The 16,774-nt window shown below is 38.9% G+C and overlaps 1 protein-coding gene across 2 annotated transcripts in view; it reads right to left on the reverse strand.

Moving 5' to 3' along the window:
• acsl3a (acyl-CoA synthetase long chain family member 3a) overlaps positions 1-16,774 on the reverse strand; it is a 53,548-nt gene that overhangs the window by 24,421 nt on the left and 12,353 nt on the right. For both annotated transcript variants that reach the window (XM_041796989.1, XM_041796997.1), the window contains exons 3-5: positions 15,094-15,271; positions 5,538-5,647; positions 3,271-3,409 (exon numbers count right to left, since the gene is read on the reverse strand). In XM_041796989.1, coding sequence (XP_041652923.1) covers positions 3,271-3,409; positions 5,538-5,647; positions 15,094-15,271 — 427 coding nt within the window. The remainder of the gene's footprint in view (positions 1-3,270; positions 3,410-5,537; positions 5,648-15,093; positions 15,272-16,774) is intronic.

Raw genomic sequence — 16,774 nt, forward strand, 5'->3', positions numbered from 1 at the left:
TTTTAGAGTGGCTGTAATATTCCTTCATAAGTAAGAAAGTCATATCATTTTTGGTTTGCTTAGCCAGACCAAACAAAATACAGTAACACAATTTGGAACTAACAAATCAGCACTTAAAGTTTTCTTAAGTTTCTTCTTAGGTTAGAAAAAAATCTCAAATAAGAAAACTTCAGTGAATGTTAGAATCTTCTTCAAAACTGCCATGGTGCTTTAAGGACATATTTCAATCAGAAGGGACTGGTCTTATTTTCTGTAATTCAATGTGTACAATAAAAACACAGAACTATGGTGTGCAAGTGCAGCAGGCCCCTTGAATAATCAACAGAGGATAAAGGGCGGAAGAAAGTAGAGGAAGGGAGACTTAAGGACTTTATAGTCACAATGGGACGTCCTCCCTTCCTCCCGTTTCCTCTTTCACAACTCAGATTTGATGCCATGTGAAGTTATCTATGTTGTATGTAAACATAAGCCTCTCCTTCATCCTCCCCTCCTCAGTCTACTTTTCTTCCTTTATCTGCATGTGACACCACAAATTTCTCTTGTTTGGGGTTAGTCAGTCTAAAGGGCCAAAAAAAAAGGCCAAGAGGAGTTAAAAATCTTTCCGCATCCATCTAATCCCCTGACTGAATAAGCGGCATATCAACCTTAATCTGACACAGATGTGAGCACTTCCTTATTCACATGACCTAAAGGGACTGAAACCAGCCCTCCTACAAGGAAAAACCCACCATGACTACTCAAGATAAAGCTGGACTATCTGTTCTTGCTTAAAGTGAAGTATTTTAGCTTGTAAATACTTTTTAAGTGTGACTGGAACTGCAAGATGCCGTTCTGTTGCTGTATCTCCTTCATATTTTGTGCTGCTTACTTGTGATGGAAAACGATTATCCTCTGCCATCAACTGCCCATTTTGTTGCCTAGATCATCAAGAGTATGGAGCAATTGGAGATTGTTTTCATAGCAGGAGGAAGGAACAGGGAATCATTCAATGCCATCTTTTGTTGCTTCAATTGAGAACCACCTGAGGCTAGAGCTGGGTGATTAGGCCTTCAACTTATATTACATGTTTCTTCCTTTGTGGTAATGGTATTATAACACAGTATTCCAAATTAAAGATATAACATATTTACAACCATATTAAGGTGCTAAAACCCCCATCTCTCCCTAAAAAACCTACGATGACAGACTCAACTCATGTTTGAGCTTAGGATCACAGAACATTGATTCCATAATTCTCTCTGTGTTCACTTCTTTTAAACTGTACCTGTAGTTTCATTTCTCTCCTGCTGAGGTGTGCCAAGCTGCTACTGACAGAACCACATTTCCTGATGGGAATGTTTACAATAAAAGCACTCGAGAAAAATAACTACATACTTTTATTGTGAAGGACTTGTGTGAAAAAGCAGGTTTATCATTGATTAGACATTAATTGTTTAGGCCGTCATTATACAAATAGCTGCAGCACTAGGTTAAGTCAAACCGACTCAATCCACTGAAGCTCATAGCTTGTGTTAGAGCCCTCAGACTGGCTGCTCTGCAGATGCTCTGCAAAGCGGGGTCTCTTGCTGTACATTGCTGTTATTATACACATTAATCTAGGAGAGGAAAGGACACACATTTTACCTGATTACTGCACTTCACGTTAATTACACTGATGCAAATGAGTGACACTGGGCTTGTAATAAAACTACTCTTTAGTGTCGGAGCAAAACATGCTGATGACTGGACAAAACTGAGCTGTTGTTTGCCAAATATAATTCTACTACACTAATGGCTGTAGCGGTTATGCCTCATGTGAGCACTACAACACAACAAATGAGTAAAAACTGGTGATGAGGTTGTAACAAAAATCCATTCTGTATGTTTTTTGCACAACCATTTTGTAAAGAAAATATAGTGCTTTGGAGATTTACTTTGTTAATTCTATAACAGCCATAGAGATGCAGGCTGTTTTTATCAACACATTTTGCCATGAGTGATTTGAGATTTCTCAAATTCTTAAAACATGCCTTGACAGAAAAAAGGTTGACAAACACTGCTCTAGATCACCTATAATCCATGTTTTTTAATTAATGAATTTATTTTTCAACAAGGTTGATACACAAACCTGTGTCTTCTTGGGTAACATCATTGTTTCATACTCAGGCAAGGTGAAAATCTTATGACATAACAGCTAATAATAAAAAATGCAGCATAGGTCTTGTTTATATTTTGCATTAACTTTGTGTTTTGGGGACTTGGATACTAAGTGACTGCACTTAAGTTAGTGCATCCCTATCAGAACTTAACAGCGTGTCTTCAGTGATGACCCTATATTACTAATCCACCTCTTATACATCATTTTAATGGCTCTCTTACTGTGGTTCTATTTCACTGGGAATAAGAATAAACAGGGCCAAATAAGCTAGGAGTTAAAGGCAAGTGGTGCCCCTTACTCCCTAATTTTTTCCATAACCACCACTTTTGGGATGGGCAAGCTTGTCTTTGTATCTTTCTATCTAAACATGCTTTTCAAGGAAGCAATTGAATACCAATAAATCTTTTTCAGTGCTAGTTAAATTGAAATTACTTGTGAATTCAAGATGACAACTTAGTCGTGTTGTATCGACTGTAGATGAGCTGTTATCAAAATGACAGGAGTAAGCTCTTTTTTGAGAAGTGGTTTACTTTTTGTTGTTGTTTAAAAGATGTAAACAAAGCTAAAATGGTACTAAATTAAGAGCCGTTGGGGAGCTGAAAGATGGGCTCTTACTACTGAGCTTGTATGAATAATAAAGACTTCATATATCACTGCCATGCATTTTGTCAGTTAAGTGGGTGGGAGTATCCACATAGCCAATCCAATCTGGATGAAGACATCCCTGGAATACTTTGTATCACTCTGAGCTTTTGGATATCAAACTGGCTTCAGTACTTATTGAGGTGTACCAACACAAAGAATTAAGGATTATTACCTTGTATCCAAATGCCAGAAACAGATATAAATGCATTTTATAAAAGGAATAAAAGACAGAATGATATTGAAGCTACATAAATGCATCTCTGAAAAAAACGCTAGAGTTTAGTGACTCTTCAATTTGGATCTACCTAATCATCAATATTTATTTTAACTGGCCAATAATGATCAGTTTCCAATCAGTCAGGGTAGCCCTAACTAAAAAGATTGACTTGCTTTGGAGTAAAGAGAGTGAGATACCAGGAACGGGAAATATGTCCTTGAATCTCTAAACACACAAACCCCCATCCATACATAGACATACTCAAGCTTACCATTCTCAGGTTTTGCCCCCAGCTTTTGAACAGCTGCCATGTTGTGGACGCTGATTCCACGTGCATAACTGGGCCATGAGGTCGGCGTGCTGTCCACCACTATAATATGCTGCAGCTTGGGCACTTCAAGCAGGATGGCCTTAAACACAGACAAGAAAATGTAAGCATGAGCACAACCCAAGTATGTCAAACATTCACATGCAGTGCTCACACCTGCACATGACAAATGCCAGATGTCTCCTGAACTAATAAAATCAAAGCACACCATCTTCATCAGTATTTGGGATGAGAGGGGATGTGTGAGATAAAGCAGAGGAGCTGTGTTTATGCAGACATGATAAAAGTGAAGATGAACTTCCAGAGAATTCTTTGCCACAGATGAATCTGACATCCAGCACGTGCACATTCCTTATTTTTATGACTATGACACACTTTGTCTTTACTTAGTTTATGAAGCTCTTTATTGCAGGAAAAAAGTTTGCAAAGTTAAAACCTTTTCCTTATATCCTTGATTGGTATTATAATGGACATGTTCTAAAGTTCATATAATTGCTCTCCTATTGTTGACAGTATTAGACAAGAATAAGTCTATTGGTTTCAAGTCTCTAACCACCAACCTAATACATTCATCAATGTTTTCTACATACATTTAATTCAATATGGCGAGGATTTTAAGTCGTTTATGGCAATGGTGGCATCCAGTGTGGCTGTTGTTCAGTGGTAGAGCCAGTCTCACAACAGGAAGGTCAAGGGTTCGATCCCCAGCTCATGCAGTCACATGTCAATATGTCCTTAGGCAAGACAAGTAGTCCCAAATTAATCCCACAGCTGTGTCGGTGGTGTATGTATGTGCATGAATGGGACTAGTTAACATGTCTTCACATTAGATAGCAGCCTACACTAGGGGTTTTCAAACATTTTTTGCCCAAAACACATCAAAAATCAAGCTGAAGTCTCAAGGCACACCATATTCATGTCTTTGCAAAAGAGCCTATATGGGACTCATATGGGCTGATCTACACTTGCAGTTCACATGGGCAATCACACATGGAGCCATCATGGAACCCATGGAAAACCCACATGGGACCCACACTGTTGCCCACATATAACTGTGTAGGCATGCTGTCAAATGCCCAGGCCTTCTTTTTCGTCACAAAGCCCCCAAAAAGCATAGCTGAGGCCAAGAGTCAAGCATCATAGCACAAAAAAAAATAATACTTGATGCCATCCAAGACTCTGACACTGGCAATGCGCTTCTCTTCTGGGACAAAAACCATGACAGATTCCCAGAACTTTAAAACTTGGCGATGTCAATTCCTGGCCCCTCTGCTCCAGTTCCGAGGGTTTTCAGTAAAAGGCAGTCAAAATAAAACTCCACATTTAGGTCACAGAATGTTGCAGTCTCTTATGTCTTTTAAATGAAATCAAGCTCTTTTTTAAAGCTTTACTTCAGATTAAAAGAAATTGGACATTCTAGGACACGTTTGGTTTTTTTTTAGCAACCAACCCTTCATGTATTTATTCATGACAATCAGCCTAGTCTTTTGAATAGTGTATTGTTACTGCATTTTGATTAGGCTTGACGTGATGTTAAAATCTTAAGTTCGGAATTTAAGTCATGTTATAATTCATAAACAAAACAGATGCTGATAGGCCACAAAATGTCAATGCTCTTTGCAAATTGATACATCTTGCATCTTGTGCATCAAAAACCTGCAAAAACGAATCTCTTGGCAAGTCGATTATAAAGTATCTCTTCATAAGCAAAATTCATTTGACAAATCCAGAAAAACATCCAACTTCAACATGCATTTACTTAAAAACACAAAAAATCAAAATCAATTTAGGCCTTATTCTTTGTTCTTTGTTCTTTCTTTCTTTCTTTCTTTCTTTCTTTCTTTCACTTTAAAAATAATTCTAGATATTTAGACTAGTTAGTATAAGAATAATGACATAACTTTGACAAGAAGTTAGATAAATAAACATTGTAAGATTTGAGATTTGGGAGGATTGGAAGATTCGGAAAGGTTAAATCGTAATCCTAGCGTAGGTGCTATCTCCTCTCAAAACCACTAACCTTAGTGAATTGTTCTCCATACTTAAATTTGCTGACTCTCAAACATAAGAAGTCACTGATACTTAAACACAGTGAAAAAACACGTTAAATGCATGACCATGGCCATGTAATGAGTGGTAATGACATCTCTTATAAAGCTGAATATGTATAAAAAAGAATGACATGACGGTGTGTCTGTGCATATCCTCACCTTTAGTCTTGTCTCCAGAAGCTCTCTGCTGGTGATGATGTGGGTGACCTGAGTCTCATTTAATCCGTGAGCAATGGCTGGACCTCCCAGTGTGGAGTAAAGAGTGATTACTGCAACACAAAACCAAAAATACACTGTAATCCAAATACAAACTAGGGCTGTTTAAAGTTAAGCAGCTCTTTGTGGCAGTTTCTCTAAGACAGCAGTTCTATATTGGTTTAGCCTTAAAACTCAGTACAACCTCCTTAATGAGAAACCACAACCAAAATTTCCAACCAAAAATTTGGGGAGCAGATGGCCCAAATATTAGCTTGCGCTCTGTGTATGCGGGTGGCTCAAGTCCAGGTTGAAGTCTGGACTATAGCTCCTTTCCTGCATGTCTCTCCCCCAATCTCTCATCAATGTTTCTGGCTTTATCCACAGCCTTTCTCTCTAAAAAAGGCATAAAAGCCCCAAAATATATCTTTAAAAGATCCCAAAATTTTCAAACACTTAAATCTAATGTTGATGTTTAGACCTAAAGGCATATAACCACAACCCACTGACAGCAGCAACAAAATCCACTTTGATCCTGACCCACCACTTGAAAACCATTCCTCTGATCCAAGACACTGTTTATAGGAGATCCTGAAGCTGGAGTTTTATACAATACTGTTGTTATCTGTCATTTTGTTCCAAATTACACTGCTGTAATTGCAATTCTGCTGGGCTGTAATCTCAAGATTTATTCTATAAATGCACAGATTATCATCAACACTCTGGAAGAATAACACTGACTCACTGACTACTGGCCTTTTAGGAGAACTCATAATTCTTGGAACAGGCAGGCAAAGTATTGTTTTTTCCATGATCCACTCCAGGTCTGAAAGCCTCTTCCCAAAAAAGTCGTCCAGCTGTTTAAACCAAATTCAAGGGAAAAATGTCACTAAACTTATCCTTATGATTTCAAGGCCTGAAGATGAAGTGTTTTTTTTTTCCTGGCAGGAGATAAGGGAATGGAAAATGTTGTTATTACCAAGTAATTATCAGTATTTGATTGATCTTTAACCATAAATGTCTTATACACAGTCTTTTGATGTTGTACGTGCAATCTGCCGACAACCCTTAGGCTTCTGATATGGCTCCTCCTATGCTGATGACATCATCTGCTTCCTCAGGAGGCCTTAGCACAGTCTCAGAGCCAAAGGGACAGAAGATCTCACTGCTGAATATGCTCTTTGGGGAGATGAACAGTAGTGGTATGCGTCTGTGTCATGATGAAGTGCGTATATCAGATGGATACTAGTATGTGTGCTTACAGACAAACAGTATGTCCACATGGGGGCAGGAGTAGTTAGTTACCCCGAACAACTACTGTGATGCCATTTCAGAGAATTAACAGTTTTAAGGCTTTCTGCCAGATCTGGCCCTGACCATACATTTACAGTAAACTATTAGTATGCAAAGTTGAAGCATGAAGACACAGGCATGCCATGTATGTCAGACAGGCAGTCAAAGGTTGAAAGGCCTGTGTCCACAGCTTCCATTTTTTGTGCTGGCCACAACAACAACATCGAAATCTAAGGAGCTGCCATGGCCACACCCTTTGACAAATGAAAAAGTCCAGAATAATTCATGATCCAGAGTATCTCCTCTAACTATAAATTGAAGATTAAGTTGTTGGGAAGAATGCCCTCAGACAAGTTTATTCAAGTATGACTCCTAAAAATACAGGAAATATAGACCCCAAAAAAAAAAACCAAACAAACAAAATGGCAGACTTCCTGTTTTATATATGATATGGGTCCAAGACATGATACACGTAAATAAAAGTTCAAAATACTAGGTTTAACTCCCAGCAGGGGCTGATTTTTAAAATGTTGTAGGGGGGCCCAACTGAACCAACGAGCAACGTCCCCCAACAAAATGAATATTAATGATCTCAGCATGCCACTGAGAATTTTCCTGCCAAGTGTCATTGGTCTACAAGTGTTATATGAATTTGAAATTTCTACTTCCTGTTGCACGACGCACAAAAAAACACCGTGGCAGCCCCTTTTGACATAGATCTTTGACCATAAATTATGTGTAAGATTAACTTCTAGGGAACTTTTGGCCAACCATGCAGTGAAATTCAGGTGTAGTGAAAGTCAGGTCATTGTGAAATTCAGGCATAATGACTTCCTGTTGCCAGAGGGTATCACTAAATAATTGACGAAAATTTTAAATATGAATGTGTTCTGGGTGGGACTGCTGTCAAGCATATGAAATTTGTCTCAGATATGATGTATACCACAATTATGACTGTTCAAGCATTTATGGGGAGATAGGCACCTTTTGACTTTTTTGCCCTGCCAAAGCCAGCCTCTGATGAAAAGTATAACTCTGTATAAAATATGGCCATATGACTCCGTGCAGGCATGAAGTGTCTATCAAGTAAGACTCAGATTGGACAATACACAGCTGAGTTATAAACTATTTCCTGTTTAAAAAAATATGAAAATTTGAGGGCTTGCCATGGACACACTCTTTTACAAAGGTTAAATTTCTAAAGAATTTTTCATCATTCATGTCTCATCTAGCTGTATGCCAAAGAACAAGTCGACTGGATGAAATCTCGAGGATGATTTAATCCAGAAATGACCCCTGGAAATGGCCAAAAATAGTCAATTTTCAGGTAATTTATTACAAATTGTGGATTTCCTGTTGGAGATAGAGTGTCAGCTCAAGAGGCCTTTCTTTAAAATCTCCTCAAGCTGCATGTGCTCACAAAACTTCATAAATCTACAACAAGCCAAAGGAGGGGGCGTTAACTTCGGAAACTGTTAGTGAGCGCTATTCAGGCAATTCTGAATGGCTGCATTACAGACACAAAAATGATCAAAGTTTTCACAAGACTGGATGCACCTGCAAAGTTTCTTACAAATCAGAATATGTTCAAGGCCTCAAAAGTCCATGCAATGACAACAAATGTGTTGTTATAATAATCCTTGATACAATAAAGCAATAAAGAAATGTGATCCAATTTTGATATAACTGCCACTATACTATAGCTACATCCTAGCTCACAATACAACAAAACCCTGCTTGTAGCGACTGCCTCGTTCTGAAATGACACAGATTGGTCAAAACTGTTTTTGGTTCTGCACAGCTTGCCTTATGACAGTCATGGCATCTGGCCAATCCATCTGCTTTGCAAGGTTACATTTTCAGACACTGAATGCTAACTACATTGGTTTTGCTTAAAGTATTTCAAATTCTGCCAGCAGGGGGGCTCTCTCAACAAAAACAATAGCACAGTATGACAAGTAAAGACCAGCACCACTCAGCTCTGCTCCTTTTCACTGTTTACTTCTTGTTTTAAATTGAGGACTGTTCAATTAAAAGGGCAACTCATAAGGCGTACTAATTAAACAGAAAAAAAGTTTTCATTGATAATTTCTGATGAGGGAGAAATGACAAAAGCTCTTCTGAATCATTTTAAAAGCAGTCGTAGAATGCACATGTGTGCTGGAAGCGAATCTAGAGCACATGCACATCCTGGGACTTTCAGAGGGAACCTGCAAATTCCTTTTTAAGGATCGAAGGATCTAATCAGCCTTGAGTCAGAGTGGCAGTTGTTGAAAGTATGACAAAAAATCCCTCAAAGCATTGGTAATGGATATAAGCATGATGCTTATATCAATTACAATGCTTACTTTCACCTCCAAAACCTAATCACAGCATCTTAGAATCCCTTAAAGTTTTCTTTAGTTCTTATTTTTACAAGAAGGCTGGGGGGATAGACAACCTGAAAATATAATGCATCCAGTCCCTGGTTATCTCTGACACAGAGGCATAAAACTGCACAAAGGAAGAGAAAAGAGAAGTCAAGAAAACTGATCAGAGTTAACAATCATAAATACAGAGAGAAAGAGAAAGAGAGGTAGAAAAACATACAGAGACACATCCTATAACCCCCTGTCCCTACACTGACACAGTTGCATGGGTTTATTGGACATGGCTTAGTGACATCACATTTTTGCGTCATGGAGCTCCTTTACTTCCTGCTCTGCTGCAGCGTGTGTAAATGAGGGCCATGACACCTCCAGCCGTGAGATCTAAACACTCGATCAGGCCCCAGCTCCACGCATACTTACTCACACAGGGGATACATTAATTCGGGAAGCTTAATAAAAGTCCAAAAGTAGGCTATAGCTTTAGTAACTCTGAGTTCTTCAGTTTAACAAATGTTCTAAAGGGGTATCAGAGGGAATTTTCCACAGCTCTGCAGAGGAACATATAATCCCTAAACTGTCATTACACTGTATAAAAATACTAAAGCCTAAACTGAAGAATTTCTGCTTTGTAACTGCAGTGTTACATCTTTTTCACTGGAATTTATGGCAGCTGTGCAGAGCTATGAGCATTTACATTTTGACCGTGAAGTGATAAACAGTAAATACATAATTTACAGAAGCGCACAAAGGCACGCCAAGTGTTTGAGTTCACTGGGGGCCTTTGGCTGACTCTTCGTTGCCTCTGTCAACATCAGATGCTCACGTAGACGCTCTCCCCCTGCTTCTGACGCCATCACTCCTCACTTCTCTTGCTCTCTCCCCCCCACAGCCCTCTCCCCAGCCTTTAACTCCTCTCTATCCTCTCCTCTGCACTGTGTTGTCCCCTGCCTCAGGGTTTCCACTGTCCCAGTGTTTGTGTTTGCAAGAATGATGCTTAATAAGGCTGCTTTATTGGCTCCTGCATTCAGCATATCTTCAGAGCGTGACAGTTTAATGCAGCATAAACCACCAGCACACAAGGAAAATGAAAGGTCTTTCAAGGATAATCAGAAAGATTAAGGAACTTAGAGCTCTGATGTGGATGTGAAAAGAAAGAGGGACAAAAACCCTAAAAAAAAAAAAAAAAAAAAGAAAAAAGAATACATGAAGGAACAAATCAAGACAGCATCTCTTTGGATGAAAAGCTAAACTGCTTTCTGAAGGTCAAAGATGCAACAAGTGGAAATTTATAACATATTTGGGATGGTTTGTATCTTGCAGTAACATCCATTTTGGGCATCTTGATAACAAATTGACTGCATTTGGTACATGCACCCACACCAGACAATAAAAATACAACTGCAGTAACAACCTTCAACCAGAACCTTGACTTGCCCATCTCTTATTGAAGTATCTGCCTATAAGACATTTACCTGATGTTGGTATCCCTGCATGCTAAGTGCAGTGAGGCTAACAGCGCCTTTTCAGCAGCTTTTTCCTTATAAACTTGCTCATAAGGGAAACACCGATATACGACCCCAATTCCAAAAAAGTTGGGTCACTGTGTAAAATGTTAGTGAAAACAGAATGCAATGATTTGAAAATCTCATAAACCCATATCTGTTTCACAATAAAACATAAACAACATATCAAATGTTGAAAACTGAGACATTTTACTATTTCCTGAAGAAATTTTAGCTCATTTTGAATATGATGGCAGCAACACATTTCAAAAAAGAAGAGACAGAGCTGGAATAAGTGGTACTAATGAAAACCAGCTGGTGGAGAATTTTGCAGCTAATTAGGTTATGTGACAACAGGTCAGCAACATGACTGGGTATAAAAGGAGCATTTTAGAGAAGAAGTGCTTCCCAGAAGTACAAGTACAGAAGTATAGGTTTACCAATCTGAGGAAAACGGCATCTTAAAATTGTGGAATAATTTTCTGAAAAAATGTTCCTCAATGTAACATTACAGATACTTTGATTATCCTACTGTTAGCAGTTTCTGTGAACGAGACTGAAGGCCATTGGACGCCTGTGATCTTCAGGCCCTCAGGGGGCACTGCTTTAAAAAAAGGCATGATACTCTACTGGAATTCACTGCATGGACCCATGAACATTTCCAGAAATCACTGGCTATGAATGCATTTTGCTCTGCCATCCACATATGCAAGTTAAAGATGTATAAAGCAAAGAAGAGGCCATATATGAACAGAAACACTGCCCGTCTCTGGGCCAAAGATCATTTAAAATGGACTGATGCTAAATGGAAAACTGTTCTGTGGTCAGATGAATAAAAATTTTAAATTCCTTTGGAAACCACACGGGCCATATCCTGTGGACTAATGAGGAGAGGGACCATCCAGTTTGTTATCAATGCACAATTCAAAAGCCTGCATCTCTGTTGACATGGGGTTGCATTAGTGCCTATTGAATTGGCAGCTTACACATCTGGAAAGGCACTATCAATGCTGAAAAGTACATAGAGGTTTTACAGCAACATATGCTACCATCCAGACAGCGTCACTTTCAGAGAAGGCCTTGCATATTTCAGCAACACAATGCCAAACCACATAACACATCCATCACAACAGCATGGCTTCACAGTAGAAGAGTCCAAGTGTTGAACTCGCCTGCCTGCAGTCCAGGCATTTCACCAATAGAAAACAACTGACACATCATAAACAAAAAATCTGAAAAAAAGACAAAGAGCCGTTAAGCAGAATCCTACATTTGTTAGAGGAAGAGAGGATGCTACACAATGGTCGCATCCCCTCTGTCCCTACTTTTTTGAGATGTGTTGCTGCCATCAAATTTGAAATGAGCTAATATTTTTCATGAAATGGTCAAATGTTCATCTTGTTTATGTTCCATTGTGAATAAAATAAAGGTTTATGAGATTTACAAATCACTACATTCTCTTATTATTTACCTTTTACACAATGCCCAAACTTCATTGGAATTGGGGACATTTAATATTGCACAGTCTTCATTTGCTGAATGTGATGTATGTCAATGGTCTTTAAAGAGTAACTGTTCTGTATTCAACAGTAAAGCCTTCTGCTTTAGGTGTAAACAGTGGTCTTTAAATCAGCCAGCCTTTCCTTTCTCTTCTCCTCCATCAAGAAAAAGGGGGACTAGGGAGAGGTAGTGTAATTCATTGGAGGCCAGCTTTAGCCCAAACAGGCTTCTCACCCTGGCTCTGCTTTTTCTGTCCAGATGTATCTGTTTTCTCTACTCTTTTGTTTTTCGGTGTTAGCACCATGAGTAGTTGTATTTGGTATAGGGGCCATTAGAGGCCATGTGGTGGGTTAGCTAGTATCGGCACTGTCACAACTTGGAGCTTTCATGTACAGAGCCTGGGTCTGTTGAAGGTAGCATTTCTGTTTGGCCTGTGATGACCATACAGTAGAGTAGATAGGAAAATGAGTGTTTGGGTGTTGTTATTGTGTATGGTGAGAGCTAGCTGGGAGTCGGGGTGGTTCTGGGACACTGGAGCCTCCCGAAGGCCTCAAGGGACTAACTGGATAAAACATTGGTGACAGGAGGTTTCAACTTGACAGCTCTGGTGATTCGCTGGGTTTTCAGCATAGTGGTCTGCACAGTTGAGCTGTGGGGGCCAGTGAAAGGGCATAACAACCAGCCTTGTACTTGTCTTATATAGCTTTAAAATACCAAAACCTATTCTGGGCTTACTTGTGCAAAAAGTATAACTCTGATTAGTTCTTAACACTGGGGAAATGATGGCTGCTGTGATATAAGCAGAAAGACATTTTCAATGCAAAAGAAGGCTTTTTGTTAAGAGCATTGGCTAAAAGTGGATAAGCTGCTCTTGTGTAAAATAAAAATGAACTGTCATCCATTCAAGTGTTTCCAAGACAAAAAAAAAATTGAAACCGACTGAGAGAAAAAAAATGAAGTGAAGGAGGGGAGTAGGACACTTATATAACAGCAAGGCAGAAGGGACAAATTGACCTTCTCCTGTCTCAGCTGGTTACAAGTCACAGCTTGTCCACTCCAACCAGTAACATCAGAGCTTGATCACACAAACACAAAAAAAGGCTTCAAAGAAGCTCAGTGAGAAAGATCACACTGGAAAAAGAAACAGTAAGTACTGAGTAAAAGTACAGTACAACCTAAACTGGATGTGAACAACACAGGAGAGTAAAATCATTTATTCTGCTGTCAACTTTATTCTACATAGATCAATCATTTTTATGGAAGAAACATGCTTCATATCACTGAATTACACAGGAAGTTGTTGAGGATGATTGAAATTAATTTTGTTGGTGAACATGGCAAGATACCTCACTGGCATCTCTTAAAAATTCAACCCTCAAAGCACATTCAAGCTAGGTTTTTGAAATTTGGCAGATATATGTATCAGGCCAGGACCAAAAAAAAAAAAAAACTCTTAGAGCCATATCACCAAGTCAACAGGAAGTCCACCATTTTTACTTTTTTGTAAAATACTGGGTAAAAAGAAGTCATTTCAAGGGGTCTTTCTAGGATGAACTCACTCATCAGAGTTCATCAGATTGACTTGAATTTTTATGCAAAAAGAGACCACTGCAAGAACAAGTCATTCCGATTGAATCACAGAGTTAAAGGGATGCAGCTGTGGTGGCTTTTTTGATTTCTCACCAGCTACAGGAATTTAATAACAGAAAAATAAAAGTTTCAGAAAGGCTTGAATCTCTCAAAGTGTATTTGAGTCCATGCCTGAACATATCAGTATGCTATAAGTCTGTGGTCTACACAGTTGAGCTGTGGGATTTTCAGTAAAGAGCAGGCTGTGGTGGCATTTCAAAGATTTATTTTTGACAGTGATGTCGCACCCTTAAAAATCAATCCGTCAATGTGACTGCAATAGATTCTGTGTGCTAATTAACTAATTAACTGTGTACCTGAACAAATGGCTCAGTTGTAAGACGTGGGTGAGGGGGTGTTATGAGATGCTATTTTAAATATTGAGATGAATATTTTAAACTGTATATGTTCTAAATTTAAAATAAAACAAAATACAGCTGGGGTCTGCTGATTTTTTGAGAGATGCCAAGAGATGCACACAGACATCACTTGAGAAAAATAAAGACTTAGTATGTCTACTCAGTGCTTCAGTCTGTACCTGGAGAATGCTTTAATTCTGCTTTTAGCATTCATACAATAAATCACTTTACAAAGCAACTGCATACTTTTATGTTTTTGTGTTATTTTGTAGTGTTCTTATGCAAGGGTACCAAATCTCTGGCACTTATTTTGTTTCTGTAGCACAAAGTTAGTTTTTGTATAAATGTTATAAAACCTGCAATGTTAAAACTATCCCACTCAATTTTCATGTAATTTGTGTAATTTTTAAAATTGTTTTCCAGAGATTGAGATAATCATCTTTACAAAGCTCACTGGTTTATGTATAATGCTGCTGCCATGGGGACATGTTGATGGCCATGGAACAGGAGGTATAGGGGCCTAAAATACCTGTAAATTCACCAAGCTTGGTTGACATGTTCTAAGTGGAAAAATCAGAAAATATCTCAGTGTTTTGTCAAAGTGAGTGGTTGAACGACTCAGTGGCAACCCCTGCAATATTTGAAAAATTCAGTCCCTGCAGCACATTCAACTTAGGAGCTTGAAAACATGTCAGGACCTATAGAAAAAAAATACCCTCTAGACCCATTTCATAAACTCAACAGGAAGTCTGCCATTTGAGATGTTTTTTGTTAAAAAACTGATAAAATCAGATTAACTCCTGCTGATTGAATCCGACCCACTTCAAATTCTGTGCAGAGCCATCAGAGATACTTGTCATTCACTTACATGGGAAGTTGTACATGAAGCAGGCCTGGGCAGCGATGATCCACTCAGCTCGTGTCTCACAGAAGATGGCAATGTTACTTTTTGGCCGCTGACCCAGTGCGGCCAAACCACTGCCCAGCTGGGTGGCTGCAGTAAGGACTTCTTTATAGGAGATCCAGCAGTACTCACCCAGAACCACCTGTGAAGGAGGGTAGAGGTTAAGAGGGAGAAAACTTAATAACAGTGATGAAGTACAGGAGAAAGTATTCAGTAGATAAAGGAAGAAATATGGACTGAGCAAGTGTGTAAAAGGAAAGAAGAATGGGATTTATAAATGTTGGATATAACAAATATACAGTCACCTATTGATTTCACATGCTTTATTGACGCAATGTTTGTTTATTGAACCAGTAGCTAAGCTCAGTCCCCCAGTCGCATGTCAGCCTGTTTCATATTAAAGTCACAGGAAGAGGAGCAACAGTTTCCAAACAGAACAACTTCCTCTCCTTCTGTCATTCTCAAGCCGCAGCACCTCATGGTCAGCATCAGCACAAGACGAAGACAAACACAGGCCTCTGGATATACTCCACAATACTAACTGCTTTTTTGCACAAAGGAAAAGGACACAAACAGCTTCCTACATGTATTTAATTAGGTTATACTGGCTCCTAGTGGTGAAGAAATGATATTACACACAAATACATCAAGTGATGAAAATACAGGACTGTGACCACATGTAGCAAGGATTTAAAATGCTAAGTCATGTTCTCTTGCAGCAATAAGTGCTTCACTGGTGGGTATTTAACTAGATTAGAAGGATCAGGCTGTTAGGATTAGTGGGTTAATTTAGAGGTAATGTTACAGCACAGCATAGCTGGAGGAACTCCTGACTGTGCACAAACAATGCATGCTCAAAAATGTACCAATTAAACTGTTGGTAAAGTCTCATCTTGAGCAACATTTGCACAGAACAGTGATGTAACTTTTTAGGTAATCATGTTTTCTCATTCTTTTTTCTTAAACAGGATAAATGACACAGGCAAGAAAAGCATGCTAGCAGGCTTAAATTCCACAGCTTTACTCTCACTTCTTTGTGAAGAAAATTCTTTGTGCTCTCTTTGACAAATGCAGATCACTCAGTTTTCTTTCCAGTCCATATTAATACCTCCCTTCACCCTCATTGCATGTGTAAGTGCAATGGAATTTAGGTCATCTCAAGAAAGAGCAAGCTGTCAGCTGAAGAGAGTTACAACTGTTGGAAGCATTTTATAAAACTCAAAAACAATGTTTTTCTATGTGCGTCTTTACAGAGTTTTGTGTAGATGGTGAGTTGTGCAAAAGTCTAAGTTGGAAGGTAGAGAGGTCTGACAGCGTTCTTGTTTAAAGCAAGATTTTTCAGTATTTTCAAGGGTTTCAGGATGTAACAGCTCTGAAAGTTGATCGTTTTTTCTGTGTAGTGTGTCATCGTGAACTGCAGTCAAGGCCACATCTGGGATCCCTCAGGACTCCCAGGAAAAAAGTCAAGCATATTTCATTTTCTTTCTGTCTTCAGCGATTTAAGCCATCATATTAGTGAAGTTAACCAGTGAGAGCACACAGCGCTCTGCATTTGCAAAGGTCACTAGTGCAAACAAACCAAATGTAAAAGTGAAAGAGAAAGCTGGTGCTGTGAGAAAGAACGATGAGACAGAGGAAAGTCTGT

Source organism: Cheilinus undulatus, linkage group 2 (assembly GCF_018320785.1).
Source record: "Cheilinus undulatus linkage group 2, ASM1832078v1, whole genome shotgun sequence".
In the NCBI taxonomy this organism is placed as follows: Eukaryota; Metazoa; Chordata; class Actinopteri; order Labriformes; family Labridae; genus Cheilinus; species Cheilinus undulatus.